The sequence below is a fragment of the Lycium ferocissimum genome, chromosome 3, assembly GCF_029784015.1.
Source record: "Lycium ferocissimum isolate CSIRO_LF1 chromosome 3, AGI_CSIRO_Lferr_CH_V1, whole genome shotgun sequence".
NCBI lineage: Eukaryota > Viridiplantae > Streptophyta > Magnoliopsida > Solanales > Solanaceae > Lycium > Lycium ferocissimum.
The window spans coordinates 64,560,159-64,584,826 of record NC_081344.1 but is presented as its reverse complement, the minus strand read 5'-3'; the positions used below and the strand labels follow the sequence as shown (position 1 = coordinate 64,584,826).

Below are 24,668 nucleotides of genomic sequence, written 5' to 3'. Positions count from 1 at the left end.
CCTTTTCCGGCATAATTTTGTAGTATAACTTAATTTTTACATAATCGTGCTCGACAAAACATAACTTTGTGGGATAACTTAATTTCTATAGAACTATGTCGCACAAGACATATAGTTTTTGTAACTTCTCAAGTTCGAATAGGCATAGTTTGTTATGAATCTTTGTCTTGCAAATTTTTTTTTTTTTTACTTTTTGTTCGAACCTGCAATCTTTGGTATGGTAGACCGTAAAATAAAGCTATTGTGTCCCACAAATTTTTATCAAATGAGAAGTGGGGGCCAAAATTAAAGACAAACAATTTGAGGAGCAAAAATTAAAGACCAGTATATATGAAGGGAAATCCGCGCAAAAACTTGATTCTACATTGCTGTGACTTTATTCATAAAGCCCAAAATTCAATAGCCAAAGAGATCACTATACTTGGGTCATTTGCACTTTTGTTCTTATTTTGTGTTGGTTTTTAATTTATATCCCTTATAACCCAAAAAAAAAAATCGCAAGACATAAACTTATATTCTTGTATCATAATATCTCACAAATTATGCCCTGACATGACTTCAGTTTCTAAAGAACTTATATCCCACTAGACATATGTTCGGTTGTTAAAAAGACAAAAATTAAAGACCATCCCATTTTAAGCCAACCCATTTTAAGGAAAAACGTACAATTTTATGATTTGAAAAGCCCACTAATGACTGTGATCTTAACTAGGCCCAAATTGGGTGGCTGCATCCAATTCTTTGAAGCTAGGGTTTTGAGTCATCCTTCATCACTACAAGGAAGAAACCACTGTGAAGAGTAAGGTCAGCTTAAGCTCTCAGCAAACATGGGTAAAAATCTCAAGCTTCATTTTTTTCTTCCATTTTTCTGCAGATTCATTTGCTGTTATCTTCTTACAATTTTACGTGTAACTAGGTGGAACAAAAATGATGAATTTAATACCCACTCCGTCCCAAAAAGATTGTCATAATTATACTATTTGGACAGTCAAATAATTTTTTCTTTCAAATAATATTTTGAATTGTTAACTATCGTGACTATGTAGTTTCTAAATATGTAATTTTTATTTCAAAAAAAATGAAAGATTCTATGTTCAGATTCACACCGGACATTAGTTAGTTTGACCCTCGTAATCATGACAATCTTTTTGGGACGGAGGGAGTAATTTTATGTGTTTTGATTATGTATGTAAAGGTATTTCAAGAGATTCTATGCACAAGAGACGTGCCACTGGTGGCAAGAAGAAAGCTTGGAGGAAGAAGAGAAAGCAAGTTTTTTTTTTTTTTCAATTTATTATGTGCATTTCACCCTATATGTCGTTTTATATATAAATATAATGCATTTATAGTATATGTTTGTGTGTATGTGTGCTGTACCTGTTGAGCTTAACTAGTTTTAGGATTTAGTCGCAGTTGATTGATTGATCGATTGATTGGTGTATGTGCGACGACCTCAACTAGTCTAGGATTGATATATAGTTGATTGATTGGAAGATTGATGTATGTGTTGAGATCACAAATGATTCATTAATTACTATATTTTATTGGTTTTAATAGAAATTTGTGATGTGAGTGTTGTGATTGTCGTGTTTCATTACCTGTATTTCACTAGGAATTTATTTGATTGTAGGGGTTTTTCAATGTGTGTTGTCTTAGGTGTTATAAAATGACTGGTCAGATTTTGTTGAGCTTTGTAGATGTTCACCTATTGAACCAGTGGCAATTATATCAAACATGATTCTTGGGGTTGATTAACGACTCTTTCTACGTAAAATGGAATTAGATTTTAAGCTTCAAGGATGTGGCCTAGTGGTTAATGAAGTGGGCTGAGAACTATAAGATATCAGGTTCAAATCCCAGTAAAAGTAAAAATTCTAGGTGATTTCTTTTTATTTGTCCTCAGGGGTTGGCCCGTCTTGACTTGGAGAGGGGTGCCCTTTCAAGGTCTCAAGTTCGAAACCCGCCTGTGCAAACACTTTCGAGGGCCAGGAAGTAGAATTACCCGTGGTGCACTTGCGGGAAACTCCTTGCCGAGGGCTCGTGCACCCCCGGGATTAGTCGGGGCTCAAAGAGACCCACACCACCGTTTAATCAAAAAAATCTGGTGGATAGAATTACACATTACTTCTTGGGAGGTAACTGTGAATTATCTCCGTGCAAGCTGGACTAGATGGTGAAATATAGAATTAGATTTCATGTTTCTTCTTTGTAACTACAGAATGTCTATGGTGAAGATTTGACTGACTAAGCTATCCTGTTATAATTGTAGTTACTAGCGAATCAGAGTGTTAGTAGTAGTTCACTCTGTATTTTTTTTAAGTGCAAGACATTGATACTGGGGTCTAAGTTAAAATATATCCGAAAAGTAACTTTATATAGAATACTGTGTGATGGAAACCTATCACACACCATAGATTTCGGGCTGACCATATCAATTTTGTATCAATTTGCTCATCTTTTTTTAATTCTCTAAAGGTACGAGCTTGGACGCCAACCAGCTAATACAAAGATTTCTAGTAACAAGACAGTCAGGCGAATTCGTGTGCGTGGTGGCAATGTGAAGTGGAGGGCACTAAGACTAGATACAGGAAACTTTTCATGGGGTAGTGAGGCGACTACGCGCAAGACTCGTATCCTTGATGTGGTTTACAATGCCTCAAACAACGAGCTTGTTCGCACACAAACTCTAGTCAAGAGTGCCATTGTCCAAGTTGACGCCGCGCCATTTAAACAGTGGTACCTCCAGCACTATGGCGTTGACATTGGTAGGAAAAAGAAGGGGCCACTAAGAAGGAAACTGCTGAGGTGCCTCAACATAGTTGCACACTCTCTATATTCTTAATTATGGCGAGGGATCTATGGTTCCTTACTATGTGTCATCCTAAATTTATTTTTCCTCCTGCCATAAAAAAAAAAAGTTACCTTTCTTTTTCGATGTGAACTGTAGCTAAGTGACTCTGTTCCATAATTTTTGTAAGAGTTAATAGGTTAAAAAACTCTGAACTAGCATCATTTTGCAGTTAACTAAATTATTGGGTGTCCCTGTTAACCCCTGGACTTTAACTACCTTTAGATTAAAGCCCCTCGGGTGAATATGTGGCAAAATGTTTGAGATAACTTGCTCAAAGGCGCGTGAGAGATGAAAAAAGGTTTTAAAATTCTGTCCAGCTGATAAAATGAGTTAATGGTAGTCCAGGGGTTTTGTGAACACCCAAAAGTTTAGGTATGAAATTGCAAAACAGTGATAGTTTAGTTTTTTTTTTTTTTTTGGGGGGGGGGACCTATTCACTCAAATTTTTTAATATGAGTCATGATAGTTCTGCCACTTGGAACTCTTTGGAGGGCTTTTTGGAGCGTGATACTCCAAAATGTCATAGAATCCAACGCTCGGCGGCAGCATTTTGGGAGGAATTCTTGTTCATAGGTTATGTGAACACCAATAGTTTAGGTATGGGACTCGCAAAACGGTGATAGTTTAAGAGGTTTTTAACCTACTCACTCTTTTTTGTAATTCTGTTGCCACCGTTTGGAATGTTTTCCCGCATTTTAAAAGATATGTTTGGTCAAGTGATGTGTGAGCAGTGTATAGAATATTTCCTCACATGTATACTAATACTTTTCTTATGGCAACATTGAAGGAGGGAGAAGCTGCTGCTCCTGCTGAGGAAGCTAAGAAGAGTAACCATGTAGTTCGGAAAATTGAGAAACGTCAGAAGGATCGTAAACTTGATACTCACCTCGAAGAACAATTTAGCTCTGGTAGGCTATATGCCTGCATCTCATCCCGCCCTGGTCAATGTGGCCGAGCTGACGGGTAAGCTTAGGCTTAGTAATCCCTCTCCCGACCCCGAGTCCCACTGAGAATATATTTGCACTTTGTTCAACTTGCTGATTTGACTTACTGAATGATAGGTACATTTTGGAAGGGAAAGAGTTGGAATTCTATATGAAGAAACTTCAAAAGAAGAAAGGCAAGGCTGGATCTGGTGCTGCTGCTTAAGTGGTGTTTTCGGAATGTCCAGTCTAATTAATTTTTTTCCTTTATTTTTTTTTGTCAATCAAGCTTCAATTTTGAGAGTGTATTTTTATACGCTGCCGTTTACCGTAAGTTCAGAATGATCCCTGGACTTTATTACTATTAGCAACGTTTAGGTGTTTGAAATATTACTGCCAGTTTTTCTTGATGTCCCTGAATTTGCATGAATTAGACGCCTTGGTTCTTGTCCTGCATTTCAGCTTGTAGCCTTATGTAGAATGTTCACAAGCAGAAAATTCTATTATGGGGATCTGAAATTATCACTTTTCGACTATTTAACAAATGGGTAGGGATGGCAATAGCATGCCATTTGGTTTTCTCTGATTAGCTCCTTCCAAATGCTCTTTTAAGATTGAATGATGTATGAAGTTATGGTGTCTGAAACAGAAGAATTTAGTTTGATAAGAACATTTGAGTTAATAATATAAAACATATTTCTTATTCCTTTTATGTTCTTATAAAATAATCTCTTAAATATATATAAATGTTCACAAAGACGCATCAAATTACTATCTTTTCAATTAAGAAGGAAAGAGGCTTTAAACCTTCACCGACACCAACTCACTGACAAGGGGAGTAGCTTCGTTTCCTCTCCAAACGAATCGATCATCTTTTTGGTTAACTGCGGAACCTGCCCTTTAGCCATCTAACCTTAATGCAAGTTCTATTATTCAACTTTCTGATTCTATCTCCCTGACGATAAATAAAGAGAGAGTGAAAGACTGAATTTATTATTTTACTTGAAACATTGGTCATTTATTTACTAGAAAAAATATGGCACAATTAGAGAGAAAGTTAAAAGACAAGCACTCGTACCGAACGCTCCACTTTCACTTCACCCTCTTCTTCTTATCTTCACCAATCACTAAACAAGAAAAATAATTTAATGAAAAAAAAAGAAATATATATGTTTTAAATCCTTCTTTATCCATTCCCAACCAAATATATACAGTATTATCTTATTCAACTAATCCCTATCCTTCTTTATCCATATACCCAATATATGTTTAGAGTGTTCCAAATACATGAACCTGAATCGTGGTTTTGTACTCATTTAACTAGTCCCAGCAAGTACATGAACATGAATCGCGGCTTTAAAGATTGATGGGCGTTCTACTTAGCCCCTTTATTTTTAGCCCTTCTAGTAAGAGAAGGATCATAAGCACTAATTCCCATCTAAACAATATATTCATCTACACCTGAAAAGGACACAGTGAGTAAGAGCCTACTTTATTGTTCCTTCTTAAACAAAAGTAATTCTCTTACACGCAGACCTTGCTCCAACGGAATCAATGGCGTGGCATCTAACTCCACTCTCTTCCTTTTTCGATTAGCTTACAGCTCCGTTGGTTAGTGTCATAACTTTTGCAGCCATAGAAAGCCATAATTAGCTCAAGTAGAAGCCTTTAACTAAAAGATCATAAATTTTTTTCTCGACATTGCACGCTCTTTAGTTGCCTTGTTCACGGTCACCTTTCTTATAGAAGGCAGAGGAGCTTTGAATTCTTTGTTTATTTGAAAATTTCCTTATGTTCTCATCCACATTGTCCATGGAAGTCGTTTCTTCTTTTAATTCGTCTATTATACCTGAATTTTGATTTACATAGCGCAGTTGCAGCTTACGGAAGACATGACCCTTAATAGGAGTGTGTGCAGGACGAGAATTATGAAACGTGCTAGTAGCTGAACACACTTCTTTTCTATACCAGGAGTATTATTCTTGTACTTTCTTAATCTTAGATCTTTGTTCCTACCTGTTGTTTCTTTCGCTTCGATTATCCATTTTATCTTGTTGTTATTTCTGTTTGTTGTTACTGTTTCCTTTTTCACCTCGAGCGTATTTCTTTTCTATAGCAGGAGTTTTAGTATTATTCTTGTATTTTTTTTAGTATTAGATTTCTAAAACTACCTGTTGTTTCTTTCGCTTCGATTTTCCTTTTATCTTGTTGTAGCTTCTACTTCTTGTTATTGCTCCTTTTTCCCCTTCGCGCGCTTGACCCGCGGATCTTCGGAAAGGGTAAGGTTCACGTACACACTATTTTTTTCAGACTTCGCTTGTGGGATTACACTGATTTTTTTTTATTTTTTTTTGTGTATCCGTGACTAATTGAGCATAACGATCCCTTTGCATTATTTTAGGTTTGTCAATCGCAAAAAGATTTTTAACTTTCCGAGGATCTTTCCCCATCCAAGCATCGAAAGTGATTAAGCCGAGGGGCTTCCTTGCTCTCTGTTGTGCTCTCCTAAGTCATTCAAAAGATTCAAATTGAAATTTAATAGGTATGATCAAGATTTTAACATTATACTTTTAATATTATGAAATTGTATAACAGTTGTGAAAATTCATATAAATTTGAAAATACTGGATATGAACCCAGCACTAATCGTGCATCTGCCCCTGCCTCAAGGCACATTGCTGGTTACACCCGTAGCTTTTTCTTATTCTTTTGGTCTGCCCCCCACGCCCCCCCCCCCCCTTCCCACCCAACAAACCCCACTCATCTCTCCCAGAGGCGAATTTAGGCATAAAAAATGGGTCACGCGAACACATGGTCACCCGACTAAACTCAGTATATTATGTATATAATTCTTAAAATATATATAATATTAACCGAAGGAACACATAGTCAACCTAGACTGAGTGGAGCACTGATTAAGCGCTAAGTTTAATCTCTTAAGGTCGTGGGATCAAACCCAACTAAATGCACTTCCTTTTATTTTTTTTAATTTTATTTAAAATGGTGAACACATTCTCTTACAATTTTGGATTCGCCTCTGCTCTCTCCTCCCCCCTCCCTAGGGGTATTTCCCCTAACTTGTCCCTCCAAAAAAAAAAAAATATATGACTTGAACTCTTAGCATATAAGTCACATAAGTTAGATGTACAGATAATTGAAATTTTTACATAAACATCCGTTTAATAAAGCTTACAACAAAAATATAATTTTAGTTATTAATGCAAAACACTTGATTCGTGTATGTTTGTGTGTAAGGTCTATTAAACCAAAAAAAAAATGTTTGTCATGAAGAGTTTATCTATTTTCTTAAGAAATAATGGAGTGGAACCCTCCTAAACTATCACGTTTTTACTAATTTCATACTTAAACTATGTTTAATTTACGTTACCCCCTGAATTAAAATTTTCAGGTGCTAAACCCCCCGACCCTCTCTTTAAACAATCCATGTTATTTTTTTTTTTGTTTCATGGTTAAACTATGTCTAGTTTATGTTACTCTCCAGAACGATAACTTTCGGGTGCTAATAACTGTGATCTTAATGTTATTAATACACAAATGTTTGTTATGAGAAGTAATTAAGTTAAATTATAGCTATTAAATGTTAATATCCACTATATATTTGCTATGTCATTTAGCTTATTCCCTTTTTAATAGATTAGGGGTATTTACGAGCCTTTTCCTTTTAAGGAAAAAGGTGCAATTTTATGATTTGAAAAGCCCACTAATAACTGTGATCTTAATTAGGCCCAAAATTCGTTAAGGCCCAAATTGGGTGGCTGCATCCAATTCTCTGAAGCTAGGGTTTTTAGTCATCCTTCATCACTACAGGGAAGAGTAAGGCCAGCTTAAGCTCTCAGCAACCATGGGTAATAATCTCAAGCTTCATTTTTTTCTTCCATTTTTCTTACAATTTTGTGTATAACTAGGTGGAACAAAAATGATGAAGTAATACCCACTCAGTCCCAAAAAGATTGTCACAGTTACTATTTGGACAGTCAAATAATATTTTCTTTGACCATACTTTTTTCTTTCAAATAATATTTTGAATTGTTACCTATCGTGACTATGTAGTTTCTAAATATGTAATTTTTATTTCAAAAAAATAAAAGATTCTATATTCAAATTTACACCGGACATTAGTTAGTTTGACCCTCGTAATTTGAATCATGACAATCTTTTTGGGACAGAGGGATTAATTTTATGTGCTTTGATTATGTATGTAAAGGTATTTCAAGAGATTCTATGCACAAGAGACGTGCCACTGGTGGCAAGAAGAAAGCTTGGAGGAAGAAGAGTTATTATTATTATTATTATTATTATTATTATTATTATTATTATTTGTTTCAATTTATTATGTGCATTTCCCCCTATGTGTTGTTTTATATATACATATAATGCATTTATAGTATATGTTTGTGTCTATGTGTGCTGTACCTGTTGAGCTTAACTAGTTTTAGGATTTAGTCGCAGTTGATTGATTGAGCGATGTCTAGGGTTGAAACATAGTTGATTCACTTAATGATTGATGTGTGTGTTTGTGCGCGTAATATGTTCATTAGATTGTCTTCTGCTAATGAGATGTTGAGATTCACAAATGATTCATTGACTACTAGTATTGTTTTTGGTTTTAAAAGAAATTCGTGATGCAAATGTTGTGATTGTTGTGTTCATTACCTGCATCTCGATTGGAATTTGTTTGATTGTTGGGCTGTTCAATGTGTGTTTTTCTTAGGGGTTATCTTATGAATGGTCAAAATTAGTTGCTATAAGTTCACCTTTTGAATAGATGACATTATATCAAAGAAGATTCTTGGGGTTGATTAACAGCTCTGTCTACAGAAAAATGGAATTAGATTTTAAGCACCAAGAGTGTGGCCTAGTGATCAATGAGTTGGGTGGAGAACCATTAGGTCTCAGGTTCAAATCCCAGCAAAGGCAAAAACACTAGGTGATTTCTTTTCATTTGTCTAAGTCTTGATGGATAGAGTTACCCAGTACCTGTGCAGATTGTGGGAGGAAGCAGGCACCCCATGAAATTATTTGAGGTACGCACAAGCTAGACCCACCACCACCGTTATAAAAAATGGAATTAGATTTCATGTTTCTTCTTTGTAACTACAGAATGTCTCTGGGCAATTAGGCTATATGGTGAAGATATGACTGACTAGGTTGTTCTATCATAGTTGTAGTTACTAGCGAATCAGATAGCAGTAGTAGTTTACTGTGTGTTCTTTTTTAGGTGCAAGATAAAATGACTCCTGGGGAAGTTAAAATATGTCCAAAAGTAACTTTATATATGTATACAATGTTAGGGAATGCAGATCTAGATTTGGGCTGCATATTGTCGTTTTGTGTCAATTTGCTCATCCTCTTTTTATTCCCTAAAGGTACGAGCTTGGCCGCCAACCAGCTAATACCAAGATTTCAAGTAACAAGACAGTCAGGTGAATTCGTGTGCGTGGTGGCAATGTGAAGTGGAGGGCACTAAGATCAGATACAGGAAACTTGTCATGGGGTAGTGAGGCGACTACACGCAAGACCCGTATCCTTGATGTGGTTTACAATGCCTCAAATAATGAGCTTGTACGCACACAAACTCTTGTTAAGAGTGCAATTGTCCAAGTTGATGCGGCACCATTTAAACAGTGGTGCCTCCAGCACTATGGTGTTGACATTGGTAGGAAAAAGAAGGGGGCCGCTAGGAAGGAAACTACTGAGGTACCTCAACATAGTCACACTCACACCTATATTCTTAATTATAGCGAGGATCTATGGTTGCTTACTGTTTCTCATCCTAAATTTATTTTTCCTCCTGTCATAATTGTCCTTTTTCGATATGAACTATAGCTAGTGACTATGTTCCATGATTTTGTAAGAGTGAATACGTTAAAACCCCCTGAACTATCATCATTTTGCGAGGATCTTACCTAAATTATTGGGTGTCCCTGTTAAAGACCGTCCCATTTTAAGGAAAAACATGCAATTTTATGATTTGAAAAGCCCACTAATGACTGTGATCTTAACTAGGCCCAAAATTCATTAAGTCCCAAATTGGGTGGCTGCATCCAATTCTTGAAGCTAGTTTTTAGTCATCTTTCATCACTACAAGGTAGAGACCAGTGTGAAAGAGTGAGGTCAGCTTAAGCTCAGCAATCATGGGTAATAAATAATCTCAACCTTCATTTTTCTGCAGATTCATTTGCTGTTATTTGACTCTAGTTTCTTGTATAATTAGGTGGGGAAAAAATGATGAATTTAATGATTATATGTGTTTTGTTTATGTATGTAATAAAGGTATCTCAAGATATTCTATGCACAAGAGACGTGCCACTGGTGGCAAAAAGAAAGCTTAGAGAAAGAAGCGAAAGTCAGTTTTTTGTCCCTTTTTTTTTTTTTTTTTGGGTTTCCAATCTATTATGTGCATTTTCCTTTATATCTTATACACACACACACACACACACACACACATCTTTGTGTGTATGCGAGACGTACTATGAGCTTAACTAGTACTCCCTCTGTCTCCGTTTTAATTTATGTGAACCCATTTGACTGGGCACGGAGTATAAGAAAGGAGAAACTTCTAAACTTGTGGTGTTAAATGAGTCACATGTATTTTGTGTGGCTATAAATCGTTGCATAAAGGTAAATTGTTTCCAAATGTAGAAAGGGTCAGTCTTTTTGGAACGGACTAATAAGGAAGTAGGTTAATATAAATAAGTACTAGTTTTAGGATTTTGTTACAGTTGATTGATTGATCGATTGATTGATGTATGTGCGATGACCTCAAGTCTAGTGTTGATATATAGTTGATTGATTGAATGATTGATGTGTGTGTTCATTAACAAATGATTCATTAATTACTGTAGTTTGTTGGTTTTAATAGAAATTTGTGATGCAAGTGTTGTGATTGTTATGTTTCATTACCTGTATTTCACTAGGAACTTATTTGATTGTAGGGTTTTTCAATGTGCTGTCTTAGGGGTTATAAAATGACTGGTCAAATTTTGTTGAGCTTGGCAGATGTTCACCTATTGAACCAATGGCAATTATATCAAACATGATTCTTGGTGTTGATTAACGACTCTTTCTACATAAAATGGAATTAGATTTTAAGCTCCAAGGATGTGGTCTAGTGGTTAATGAAGTGGGTTGAGAACTATAAGGTATCAGGCTCAAATCCTTGTAAAGGTAAAAATTCTAGGTGATTTCTTTCTATTTGTTCTAAATCTTGGTGGATAGAATTACCCGTTACTTGTGTCGATGGGAGATAACGGTGGAATTAATTGGAGGTCCGTGCAAAAGCTGGACTAGACACAACAGTTATAGAAATATGGAATTAGATTTCATGTTTCTTCTTTGTAACTACAGAATTTCTATGGTGAAGATTTGACTGACTAAGCTCTCCTATTATAATTGTAGTTACTAGCGAATCAGAGTGGTAGTAGTAGTTCACTCTGTATTTTTTTTAAGTGCAAGACATAGTGACTGCTGTGGAAGTTAAAATATACCGAAAAGTAACTTTATGTCAGAATACTGTGTGATGGAAACCTATCACACACCAAAATTTTGGGCTGACCATATCAACTTTGTGTCAATTTGCTCATCTTTTTTTTTTAATTCTCTAAAGGTACGAGCTTGGACGCCAACCAGCTAATACAAAGATTTCAAGTAACAAGACAGTCAGGCGAATTCGTGTGCGTGGTGGCAATGTGAAGTGGAGGGCAGTAAGATTAGATACAGGAAACTTTTCATGGGGTAGTGAGGCGACTACGCGCAAGACTCGTATCCTTGATGTGGTTTACGATCTCAAACAACGAGCTTGTTCGCACACGAACTCTAGTCAAGAGTGCCACTGTCCAAGTTGATGCCGCGCCATTTAAACAGTGGTACCTCCAGCACTATGGTGTTGACATTGGTAGGAAAAAGAAGGGGCCACTAAGAAGGAAACTGCTGAGGTGCCTCAACATAGTTGCACCTCTCTACTTAATTATAGCAAGGATTTACGGATTCCTTACTATGTGTCATCCTAAATTTATTTTTCCTCCTGCCATTAAAAAAAGTTATCTTTCTTTTTCGATGTGAACTACAGCAAGGGACTCTGTTCCATGATTCTTGTAAGAGTTAATAGGTTAAAAAACTCCTGAACTAGCATCATTTTGCAGTTTCGTACTTAAACTATTGGGTGTTCCTTGTAACCCTCGACTTTAACTACCTTTAGATTAAAGACCCTCGGGTGAATATGTAGCAAAATGTTTGAGATAACTTGTAAGGTCTTAAAAATCTGTCTAGCTGGTAAAATGAGTTAATGGTAGTCAAGGGGTTTTGTGAACACCCAATAATTAGGTATGAAATTTGCAAAATGGTGATAGTTTAGGTATAATGTTCGCAAAATGGTGATAGTTTAGTTTTTTTTTTTTTTTTGACCTATTCTCACTCAAATTTTTTAATGAGTCACGATAGTTTAGGGGGGTTCTGTGCTATGTTGCTCGAACTCTTCAAAAATGTCGATGAGTGCGTGTCAGATACTCCAAAAATAGTGCATTTTTGGAGAATCCAACACGGGTGTGGCAGCATTTTGGGAGAGTCTGTGCAGCATAGGTTCTGTGAACACCAATAGTTTAGGTATTGGACTTGCAAAACGGTGATAGTTTAAGAGGTTATCACTCTTTTTTGTAATTCTGTTTCCACCGTTTGGAATGTTTTCCCGCATTTTAAAAGATATGTTTGGTCAAGTGATGTGTGAGCAGTGTATAGCATATCTCCTCGCATATATACTAATACTTTTCTTATGGCAACATTGAAGGAGGGAGAAGCTGCTGCTCCTGCTGAGGAAGCTAAGAAGAGTAACCATTTAGTTCGGAAAATTGAGAAACGCCAGAAGGATCGTAAACTTGATAATCACCTCGAAGAACAATTTAGCTCTGGTAGGCTATATGCCTGCATCTCATCCTGCCCTGGTCAATGTGGCCGAGCTGATGGGTAGGCTTAGGCTTAGTAATCCCTCTCTCGACCCCGAGTCCCACTGAGAATATATTTGCATTTTGTTCAACTCGCTGATTTGACTTTACTGAATGATAGGTACATTTTGGAAGGGAAAGAGTTGGAATACTATATGAAGAAACTTCAAAAGAAGAAAGGCAAGGCTGGATCTGGTGCTGCTGCTTAAGTGGTGTTTTCGGAATGTCCAGTCTAGTTTATTTTTTTCCTTTATTTTTTTTTGTCAATCAAGCTTCAATTTTGAGAATATGTATTTTATACGCTGCCGTTTACCGTAAGTTCAGAATGATCCCTGGACTTTATTACTATTAGCAATTAGCAATTTTTAGGTGTTTTAAATATTACTGCCAGTTTTGCTTGATGTCCCTGAATTTGCATGAATTAGACGCCTTGGTTCTTGTCCTGCATTTCAGCTTGTAGCTTTATGTAGAATGTTCACAAGCAAAAAATTCTATCATGGGGATGTGAAATTATCACTTTTCTGCTATTTAACAAATGGGTAGGGATGGCAGTAGCATGCCATTTGGTTTCTCTGATAAGCTCCTTCCAAATGCTCTTTGAAGATTGGATCATGTATGAAGTTATGGTCTCTGAAACGGAAGAATTTAGTTTGGCTTAATACCTAGATGGACCCTTAAACTTGGCATGTTTTGTAAGATAAAAGATATAAACTTACAAGGTGATCAGATAGGCAGCCTTGACTTACTCAAAGTGTATTTTTCAAGTTTTCGCTGTTTGAAAACAAAAACTATATTTTTCAAACACTCACAATTTTCATGGCCAAACAAGCCCTAAATATATCACAATTTTTTTTTTTTTTAAAATGCAAAAATAAGGCAAACGCATATACATGAGACTATAAATGTGCACTTAAACCAATAAATACTCGCTAATCGCAATTTTGCAGATTTCAATTAACTCGGATTTTTTTTTTACACTTGAATAATTAAAAAACAATAACTTTAACTAATAGAAATCCTTAAAAAAGAAATTTCAAATTAAGAAATTTCTTTTTTTTTAAGATTTTCTTCTCGGCTTTACGGCTTTTCTTAATTTGAAATTTCTTTTTTTAAGGATTTTTATTGGTTAAAGTTATTGTTTTTTAATTATTCAAGTGTAAAAAAAAAAAAATCCGAGTTAATTGAAAATTTTAAAATTGCGATTAGCGAGTATTTATTGGTTTAAGTGCACATTTATAGTCTCATGTATATGCATTTGCCTTATTTTTGCATTTTAAAAAAAATATTTTGTGATATATTTAGGGCTTGTTTGGCCATGAAAATTGTGAGTGTTTGAAAAATATAGTTTTTGTTTTCAAACAACCGGAAAACTTGAAAAATACACTTTGAGTAAGTTTAAGTGTGCATCTCGTCACTTTATAAGTTTATATGCCTATCTTACAAAACATGCCAAGTTTAAGGGTCCATCTAGGTATTAAGCCATTTAGTTTGATAAGAACATTTGAGTTAATAGTACTATAAAACATGTTGCTTATTCCTTTTTTGATCTTATAAAACAATTTCTCGAGTATATATAAATGCTCACTGATGCCCTAGTGTGGAGGTGTGAGAGGTTGCCTATGAACGGTTTTAGGAGAGGTAGAGGTAGGCCGAAGAAGTATTGGGGGAGGTGATTAGACGAGATATGACGCAGGTGTAGCTTACCAAGAGCAGAGGCGGATTTAAGATTTAAATTCTAGGGGTTCAAGATTTAGATTTAGTTCAAGATTTAGATTTTAAGTATTAAATCCATTATATTTTTAAAGTTATGGGTTTATATCTACTATTTATTACAATTTTAATAATTTTTACACATAAATTTACGCTCCACGTCAAAAGTTGGGGGTTCAATTGAACCCCAACTTACCATGCTAGATACGCTTTTGACTGAGAGCATGACCTTAGATAGGCGGTTATGGAGGACACGAATTAGGGTAGACGGTTAGTAGGTAGTTGAGTGTTGTCCTACTTACCCTTTCATAATAGTAGTCGTAGTAGTATTCTAGTATTTCGACTATTTGCGGTCTCCTGTACTTCGTTATTGTATTAGTTTGCAGTTACAATCTTTATGATGCTTAGCTATAGTATTTTGCTATTGCTTCTTTTCTTTCGGCATTTCTTATCTGATCCCTTTTTGTCATGGTTTATAACCGGAGCCCTGAGGGTCTCTGAAGCAATGATTCTACCTCCCAAGGTGAAGGTAAGATACACACTCTACCCTCCTCAACCCCACTTGTGAAATTACACTGGGTATGTTATTGTTGTTGTATATATAAATGCTCACGAAGACGCATAAAATTACTAGCTTTTTGGGTAAGAAGGAAAAGCCTTCACTGATAAGGGCAGTAGCTTTGTTTCCTCTCCAAACAAATCGATCATCTTCTTTGTTAACTATGGAACCTGACCTTTAGCCATCTAACCTTAATATTAGCCAGTTCTATATTTCAAACGCACCTTATTCTTTCTGATTCTATCTCCCTGAGGATTAATAAAGAAAGAGTAGAAGAATGAATTAATTATTTTACTTGAAACATTGGTCATTTATTTACTAGAAAAAATATACTAATCATTTGGCACAGTTGGAAGGAAAGTTAAAAGACAAGCATAATGCCCAATGCCCCACTTTCTTTTTATCTTCACTAATCACTAAACGAGAAAAATAATTTAATGAAAGAAAAAGAAATATATTATCTTTCACCTCTATCCTACTTTATCCATTCCCAACCAAATATATGAACCTGAGTCGAGGTTTTGCACTCTTGCAAGTCCAGGTGTGAATTTATGCATAAAAAATGAGTCACGTGAACTCATAGTCACTCGATTGAACTCAGTATATAATCTTAAAATATATCTAATATTAACTGAAGGAACACATGATCAAACAAGACTGAGTGGAACACTGGTTAAGTGTTGAAATTAATCGCTTAAGGTAGCAGGATTGAACCCGACTAAAGCACTTTTGCGAAAAAATCTATAGCAGCCTTTAACGTTTAGCTCGCCAAGTTGATGCCACTATAAAACTTTATATCTTATATTATAAGAAATGGTGAACCCATCCTCTTAAAATTCTGAATTCGCCTCTGCTTGCAACCATGTACATGAACCTGAATTGAGGCTTTAAAGATTCATGGGCGTTCTACCTAGACCCTTTATTTTTATTCTATTACTAGTTAATTTGTCGGTGCTTCGCACGGTAAGACATATATCTTCAAAGATTTAATCGATATAGAAAAATAAAAAATTATACCAAAATATTAAAAACAAATATGTAGCATAAGACATACATATGCAATATTTAAAAATCAAATGAATAAGAAAAATTACATATGAAAGAATAAAACAGAAATTTCCAAGTCAAAGTATTACATAGCTCTCCGGGAAGAGTCCTCTAATGGAAAGAGAAGTTAACGTTCATCAATCGAAGAAAAAAGCTATGTAACATGAATCTTCTAGCCTGCCCTTACTATTTATATTTTTGTTCATACCAACAATTGCCCTGATAGTTGAAAAAAATTCATCCGACTGTTTCAAATGGAAATAAAATACCCATAAGATATGTAATTTTTGAGGCTTGAGCTACTGCTTTGCAATCTACAAAAACTTAATAATAAGAAGAATAGTAAGTAGTAGCAGTAATTTAACTAACCACCAAAGGATGTGGTGAAGCAGATGGGGATGGTCGTCCCTTAACCAGAGGTCTCGGGTTCGAGCCCTCGGTATGAAAATATTCTTGGTAGGGAGTACTTCCTCCCAAATAGGACCCTACGCGGCGTGAATCCGAATATAGTCGGGCTTCAATGCGGATGCCGAACACCTGGTGGAAACCCCAAAAAAAAAAAAAAAGAAGAATTAATTATATGTAATTGTTAAATCATAAACACGAAATAGAAAATGCGTTCACAAAATATTTCACATCCAATAAGCCAAAAAAAGTCCAGAAGTTGATATGACGACAAAATGAAAATTAAACAAAGACAAAATTAAACAAAGGCAAATGAAGAATCTGCACCTATTGACACCCGATTTTGTCCCACCCTTTTCTAAAAAAAAAAAAAAAAATTTATTGCGAATAGTTATGTATATTTTACCACAATTATTTGCTTTCTATTAATTTGGTCACTGTCCAACTATAGTCATCACCTATTATCATTACTATTATTATTATTAATATTGATGTTTATTATTATCATTATTATCATTATCTTTTATTATTATTAATATTATATTATTTATTATTATTATTATTATTACTATTATTATTTTATTATACTGCAAGCACTTAATGTTATAATTATTAATATTATTCTAATCGCCGTCTTAATATTATTATTATTGTTACTATTACTATTATTACTATTATTGCTATTATTTTTTCAGCATACGGCAAGCACTTAATATTATAATCGCGATAGTCGTTTTCAATATTTTATTTTTTTCGTCTTATGCAAGACGCATCGCATTTATTTTATACAATTAAACAATGACATTTATTTACTTTCAAACCTTATAAATATTATCGCATCATATAGTTTTCACTACCACGTAATTACTAGTAATTATACTCGGCATTGCATAATTTGTTCATTTAAGCACTTATTAAGGTGTAATTCATTAAGGGATGTTTAAATCCTTATTTGAAGTCACAAAATTGGAGCAAAGGCCAGCCATTTTCAGGCCCAACCGAAGAGCCCATTCCATCCGCCCATATTTTGTGCTCCAGCCGAGCCCAACCGTATCCGACCCGGCCCACTCCTTTCTCTTTAGTCTTTAGGTTTTCCTTCATCTTTTTTCCATAGGCAGCCGCAGCACTCTTTACCCCATTTCCATTTTCAGCATAACTTCAGCCCTTCTTTTCCATACCCATAATTTTGTTCCTCCATTCTCATGTTTAAGCAAAGGTCCCTGCTCACCCCTTTCCTCTTTGATACAAAAATTTCACCTTTCTCAGCCACGAACAGAGGTTGGTTCCCCCATTTTCGTGCAACATTTGACTTATTTCAACATTGATAAGCTCTTTTCTATCTTACAACGACCATATTTCAAAAAACTGAATCTCTGGCAGAGATCGTCTGAATTTTCTTCATCTTTTCTGTCATTGTCTTCGCCAATATTCAAACGGCTATTTTGAACTCTATTTCGAAATCCCGCCCAAAGCACAACTCTAAGAACGCCCTAGTTTGCATCTATAAATACCCAGCTATAGCAGCCGTTAAAAAAAAAAAAGGAGACGATTTTAGCCGCCGCCTCTTCCTCCTTTAAACCTCCGCCAACAATCACTGTTTCATACTAGTTATCCTCTAAAATACAAACTTTTAATCACGTTTTCTCCCTTATCAGATCTCTGTTGGCCTTCAGCCGCAGAGGTAATTTATTTGACTTCAATCGTGCCATTTTATTTGTGAGGGAGGTTGGAGTCCGCTGGATCTAAGACCTCACGCCCTAGTTCGCTGCACCCACAAAAGGTAATATCTAAGACCATTGTATTTTAGTTCCTGGAATATGTAGTAGTAATGTTTATTTGACTTGTGGGAAATCATGTTTTAGAGTTTTGTTTCATCTTGTTTAGGTTGCTTAGTTCTCTGTTTTGTTTTAGCTTAGCCCATCGCTTATGTCAAAATATCATGTCGAAGTTCTGGTTCAGAGTCTTTTTCATATAATCTTGATATTAAGATCTAAGAAATAGCCTGTTGGATATCGTTAGAATTGTCTTATACATTAGCTTAAGGAATACTCTGTTTTAACATCAGCCAATATTGCAATTCCATTATTAGTTCTTGTAAATAAGTGTGCTGGCATATGGAAATTTCCAAACAGACGTGGAATTGATATGTAGAAAGTATAAACTATTAAAGAGCATAAAAGTTGTACTGTTCCAATTAGATAAGATTTAAAAAGTTGATCGATTTTAGCATGTCATAATATTTCAAAACCAAAAAGTCCCCTGAACACAATGTGAATACAATGTGAACAAGACTTCTAATACTTCATTTTTAGGCTGAGTTGAAATTGTTTAAGTATGCTAGTTAATTAGACAACCAGACGCTAAGTGTACCAATTTCTTTAGACCTATATGTCGTTAATTGTTAGTTTCCTTAAAAAAAAAAGGAAAAGAAGGAGCTAAAATGTTGTTTAATGTTTGTTTACTGCGCGTTGCTACCTGCTTGAATCAGTAATAGAGAGCATATTGGAAGTTGTTTTGTTAAAACACCATGTCTTGTAGTATTTTGCGATTGGTATTTTGTATAGCTTTGCTTATCGAATTCAGCGAATAATGTCAACCAATACAGAGGACTTGGTTTGGAGTTGATTTACCTTAAGGTGTCTGATTTGTCATAGGAAATGATATGGGCAAATTGATCATTTAATAGAAATGTGCTGTGATGACATATATATTCCATGTATTATTAATTGGATTGCTTGCTAATCTTTATTCTTTTTTTTTTTACATGTACACTTTGGGAGCAAAATGGAGTCTTTACGAAAGACTCTCGCCGCCGCAAGCAGTCTCGCTTTGAGACTTAATGTTCATCGCCGCTAGACCCAAAATCAGCATTTCTTCTTCACTCATCTTTATTCCCGTCTCTCGCCAAAAAGAAGGGAGAGGCTGGGAAAAGTAGTAAATATTCTGTCATGACCTACTTTCTGTTGCTTATTATAGGAGAAGAGTTATATCTTGTTGTTTCTTTTTGTTTGTTATGAGTGTTATGTCTGTTGGTGGTGATTTATTTCTTTATAAGAATCTGAACATTTAACCTTGTTTGATCATTCAGATTAACCTCTAGTTAATAATCCAAGCATTTACTAAAGAACTTATATTATGTCATCTGGTAACACCGATTAAGGATATTAGTGTGCGGGCTGTTAAGATTAAGGGTTAACATTTTTCTAAGAAACTAGCTCTTAAAACTTTCTTTAAAGTTGGAACTTATGTTTAGCCGCAAATTTCTTCAACGGGTCAAAAAATGACTTTAGTAGTTTAGCTCAGTTGGTATTGAATTTGTTAAGCACCTTTGGTCAAAAAATAGCTTTTATTTTGAGTCAAAATCCAAGTCCAAATCTTTAAGTGTAGTAAATTGAATGATTCATTTCTGTAGCATGCTTTAAAACCAATGTAAGTCCAAATATATGTCCAGAGCTTTCAATTCTAATATGGCTTCTTTGTTTTAATCATGTTCTTTTTGATTGAATGCTTCGAAGGGCAATTTTTTTTTAAACCAAACGTTTTAAGCTCTCGGTGTGATCATATATGATACCTTCCTTTTCTTAAATCGAGTCCTTAAGTATCATTTATTACTGTTATATTTTTTAAAACTCTTAATTATTAATTTTCTTAAAATCAAATAGGGTCATAATTAATTAAACCTAAGTTTGGCGATAACCGTATTGACTGATTCTAAAGATGCTAACCCTTCCCTTGTGATAATATAGAACCCTTACCTAATCACACCGATTAAGCGGGTAAATTAATCTGAGGTTAGTTATCCTTACCTTAGTTAATAATTAGGTGCCCTAATTCACCTTAAATCAATTAGGTGGCGACTCCTTAAAATAAAGCAAAAATAGGAATCTCCAATATGTTATACTCTAATTTAACCCGTTTAAATGAGATATAATGCCTGACTCACTGGGATTAGTAGGTTCTAAACCACAACGAGACTTAGGTTAATTAATAATTTGTTGGATGTTTTGTTTGTTTTTCTTTATTTTGCCTTATATGCTTTTAAATGTTTTTATTATTGTTTTGTGCCTTATTTGTCTTTGCCATGTAATATGTATATTTTGCTTTTATTAAATTGTCATTCCGTTCATACTTCCTCCACTTTCGGAAATTCACACTATCACACGTACACGCGAGGTGTGTTTTGCGCACCCGCAAATTTCTTCAAAATCCCAAAATTTAGGAAAGTTGGCACACGCGCGGGTGTCCGATTTTTCGTGTGACCGCGTAGCCTTCTCACCGAGAATTCCGTCAACCTTGAGCCTACCAACCAAATCTTAGAAAACTTAAGATAGAGCGTAACCGACACCTATTCTAGGGGGCATGCATCATTTAAACTTAGGAGGCTTAATATCCTTGGTATATTAAGTCCATTAGCAAACCTTACCAAATGTCCAAGTGGGTTCATGACCCCGAGCGACGCCTATCATATTATGTGTGCATTATTTGAAGATATATTGTGCCAAAATATGGATCACCTGCTCTAAATTAATTGAACTTTAGGAGGACGGGTTTGACTAACCTTTTGTGATGCAGATAGCCATGAAGATCGCAAGTTTTGGTAGAAAAAAAAAAATGCCTTGGCGCACATTATTAATAGAGGAAGAAGCTTGGACACAATGAAGAATTGAACTTAGCTTATTTAGATTAGAAAATATTTTTTTTTTCTCTTTCTTGGCATGTAATAAAGCTTAAAGATATTTGTGCACTCATTTTGGAAATAAAGTTGTTTAATTAATTTAAGAGCAATGAGATGACATATAATGGCGCATTCATCTTTCAAATATACGCTAGGCCTACCTCTGGCATAAAGAGGTCCCCTGCATATTAAGACACGTAATTGTTATTTAATATACGTGTGTTATAAACTTTTCAAGTTGTTTGCCTGCTTGCTAAGTGATTTACTTGAATTTATGCTTACTTGAATTTATTTACGATATGCTATTACTTGATGCTAAGCAAATTACTTAAATTTATTTGCAATATGCTCTTACTTGAATTTTTTTTTTTGCGATATGCTTTTACTTGATTTTACTAACATCTTCTTTGTTTCCCCTAGTTTCAGAAGAGAAAACTGCGTTCAATTTACATATCTCTTTATTTCGATTGCATATTATCTTTTTATACATACTATTCACGATTTTGAAACAATAATTTTAATCAAATCATTCTGCGATTAGCGTGCTTTAGCAACTCTAGAGCATCGGTCCACTTACTTTCCTAGTGCTTATCTCTCCATTTTTCCATGATTCACTATTTTTACAAAGTAGAAAGTTTTACTCGACAAAGTTCTAATCGTCGGAAGTTAAAATTTCTTGATTTTCGCATCCATGTACTAGCCTTGAAAAATTATATTAACTCTTATAATGGGCATAATATGTACCTGTCTTTCTTTCCTTAGTTAATCCAATATGCTAAATAAATTGGTGACGCGTCAAGCTTCGAGTTCTAGAGGGTCAAACGGAACATTTTTAGTTTCACATCTCGTAGAATCCATCTAGCACTCTATCTACGTCATGAAACTGTTACTTATACTCTCAATTTTTTTTTCCCCACCATTTATCGCTTCTTAAATTGGTAGATGTCCCAAATTTATTTGCGCTATCTACCAATGGCACTTGTTGAAATATACTCAATTTTCGCCATCAAGTTGTTCAAGAACGACTTTCCAAGTACCTTACTTCTTCGTAGTCTTCACTCGTCTAATAGCGTCATTCTTATCAGGTCATCAAGATTTATCTTCGTGCACCCATTAATTTCAAGTTTGGTATGCAAGTCGAGAGACAATCTCATAGGTCTCCTGTCCTTGACATTTTGCAACTCGCCAATGCTAAAATAAATTTTAGAGTCACTTGCAACCTTTAGGTAAGTCAAGTTTAATTTCGTGCGCCCAATTAACCGTGATTTCCTTATCAACTGTCTTAATCCCAAGCTCGCCAATCATATGTCCAAACAAGCACCAAAATGTGTCCAAAGCCATAACTTGCCTTCGGCCGCTTTTAAAATAACCTTTATAGGACTCAATCCGTCGGTTTCTTCTTATGCACACATTTCTAAATGCTCTACTCTTAGCTACTCTACGCTTACCAAATATTTTGTTTTCCTTCCAAAGGTTGACTTAAGTCAACACCGAAGGAAACTCAAGTTCCTCCTCAAGATCAAGCAATTATTGATCAAGGTTTATTACAAGACTGCTACAAGTACTTATGATATAGATGGATAAAGCACCAATAATGATTTCATTAAGAAAGAACGTTGGATTTATGGCGGGACTTTAGAAGATTGACATGAAGTATGATAGTTTTTTCGGGTAGCATCCTTTTTAAAAAAAAAAAAAAAAAAAATTGTACTTTTTGAGCTTGAAAGATCAATCTTTGTATGTCTTTTATTAAAAAAAAAGAAAAAAATCCCTTTTTATGTAAGGCAAACTACGTTTGATCTGATTTTCTATCGGATACGGGATACATAGGCAGCCTATATAAGGCCCGATTTTATTTATTACAAAATTTTAATATTCCCCCAAAGAAGGAGCATGAAACTGGGGCAATATTTTTTTTTGGCATGCAACCACGACATCTTCATCAAAAACGTCCTAAAGACTGGGGAATTTTTTTTGGAATACGTCGGAGTTAGCAAAGGATAAGAATCAAGTCAAATTCAGTTTCTTCGGTGTTCAAGATAAGTCAAATTTTTCTTCAAACTTCAAATTTTCAGATTTTCTTCAAACTTCAAATTCTACTCCAAGATAGTTTGTTTTTTCTTCCATTAATTCTCAAGCGTTAGAGCCTACTAGCCAATAAGTCGTTCTCCTCCACTCGTGCTACGACTTAGGTCATCTATTCTTGCTTAATCAAATCACGAACTAATTTATCACATATTTTATTACTTTGTGCATTTAATTCCTATGCATATTCTCACGCACTAACACTTTATTTTGTGTTTGTTTAGTTTTATTGCATTCTTTAGAGGTTGCCTAGCATTGAACATTGTTTTGGCTGCGAATCTGCATTAAGGACGAGACTATAATGGCAGTAAAGATTGAAGCTTTCAACACTGTATGGGATTGGTGCAAGCACGTAATGATGATAGCAAGGAAAATGTGGTTCGAAAAATATTGTGGTCAATCTGGGAAATACCTTTAAGCCTTCTTCCTAACACAACCTCAACTTTCAAATTTCACACCCGCAACATTTCCTTAACCATTTTGCCTCACCTAGATCCTACTTATACCCTTCCACAAATGCCGTCAACCTACACTCCCAATCAAGTAGCGATAACTCCTAATCCTCAGCTTTCCATAACCACCACTCAATTCGAGAAAAATAAGAAAAACGAACTGGCAATATGCCCATATAGGAGGCCTGGAAAGGAAATCACGTCGGTTTGCCATGAAGATTTGGGAAAAGAACTCCACAATTTGAGGAAAGCCATTAATGAAGAGTTATGTTCAAGAAATTTCCAGAGTTTGATTAGGTGCCCTAATTCACCTTAAATCAATTAGGTGGCGAATCCTTAAAATAAAGCAAAAATAGGAATCTCCAATATGTTATACTCTAATTTAACCCGTTTAAATGGGGTATAACAAAGACCCATTTTGACAGGGGAATTATGGGCGAGCCTCATTTTCTTGGGTAAATTACGTATATATATACATATTAAAGAGAAATATTTATGAAACGTGACGATAATTTTTTATTTACAAAACATAAAATTACAAACCCTATAACAAACATATTTTTTTAAAAAAATATTTTTAATTTTTTATAAAAAATATTATTTTATTTTTTAAAAAAATATTATTAATTTTTTTAAAAAATATTTATTTTTTTTCATAAATATTTTTTTATTTTTTATTTTTTTCGCTCAAAAATTTGTGTATGAAAGGTGTATATCTCGCTCAAGGCTTAAAAAGTTCGCTCAAAATTTAGTGTATGAAATGTGTATATCTGGTTCAAGGTTTAAAAAATACCTCAAAATTGTATATATGAAAACAGTATAAAATTTGTATCTCACTTAAGCCTTTGAATTTCGCTCACATTTTCGTGTACAAAGTTCATGTTAGATTTCTCTAAAATTAATACAACAACAACCTTGTATACAACTTTGATACAGCATTCAAGACTTAAAATAATCGCTTAAATTTTTGTGTATGAAATATATATATCTTGCTCAAGGCTTAA

General features: G+C 34.8%; 1 protein-coding gene and 1 pseudogene across 1 annotated transcript; both read left to right on the top strand.

Annotated features, from left to right (window-relative positions):
• The first annotated feature begins 710 nt into the window (after positions 1-710).
• On the top strand, positions 711-4,184 carry LOC132050392 (small ribosomal subunit protein eS8-like). The gene is given in 6 exon segments (XM_059441622.1): positions 711-831; positions 1,196-1,268; positions 2,476-2,783; positions 2,786-2,805; positions 3,639-3,814; positions 3,913-4,184. Coding segments are annotated over 6 exon segments (669 nt in total). The 5' UTR covers positions 711-827; the 3' UTR covers positions 4,001-4,184.
• On the top strand, positions 828-13,235 carry LOC132050393 (small ribosomal subunit protein eS8-like; annotated as a pseudogene).
• The last annotated feature ends 11,433 nt before the right edge of the window (positions 13,236-24,668 follow it).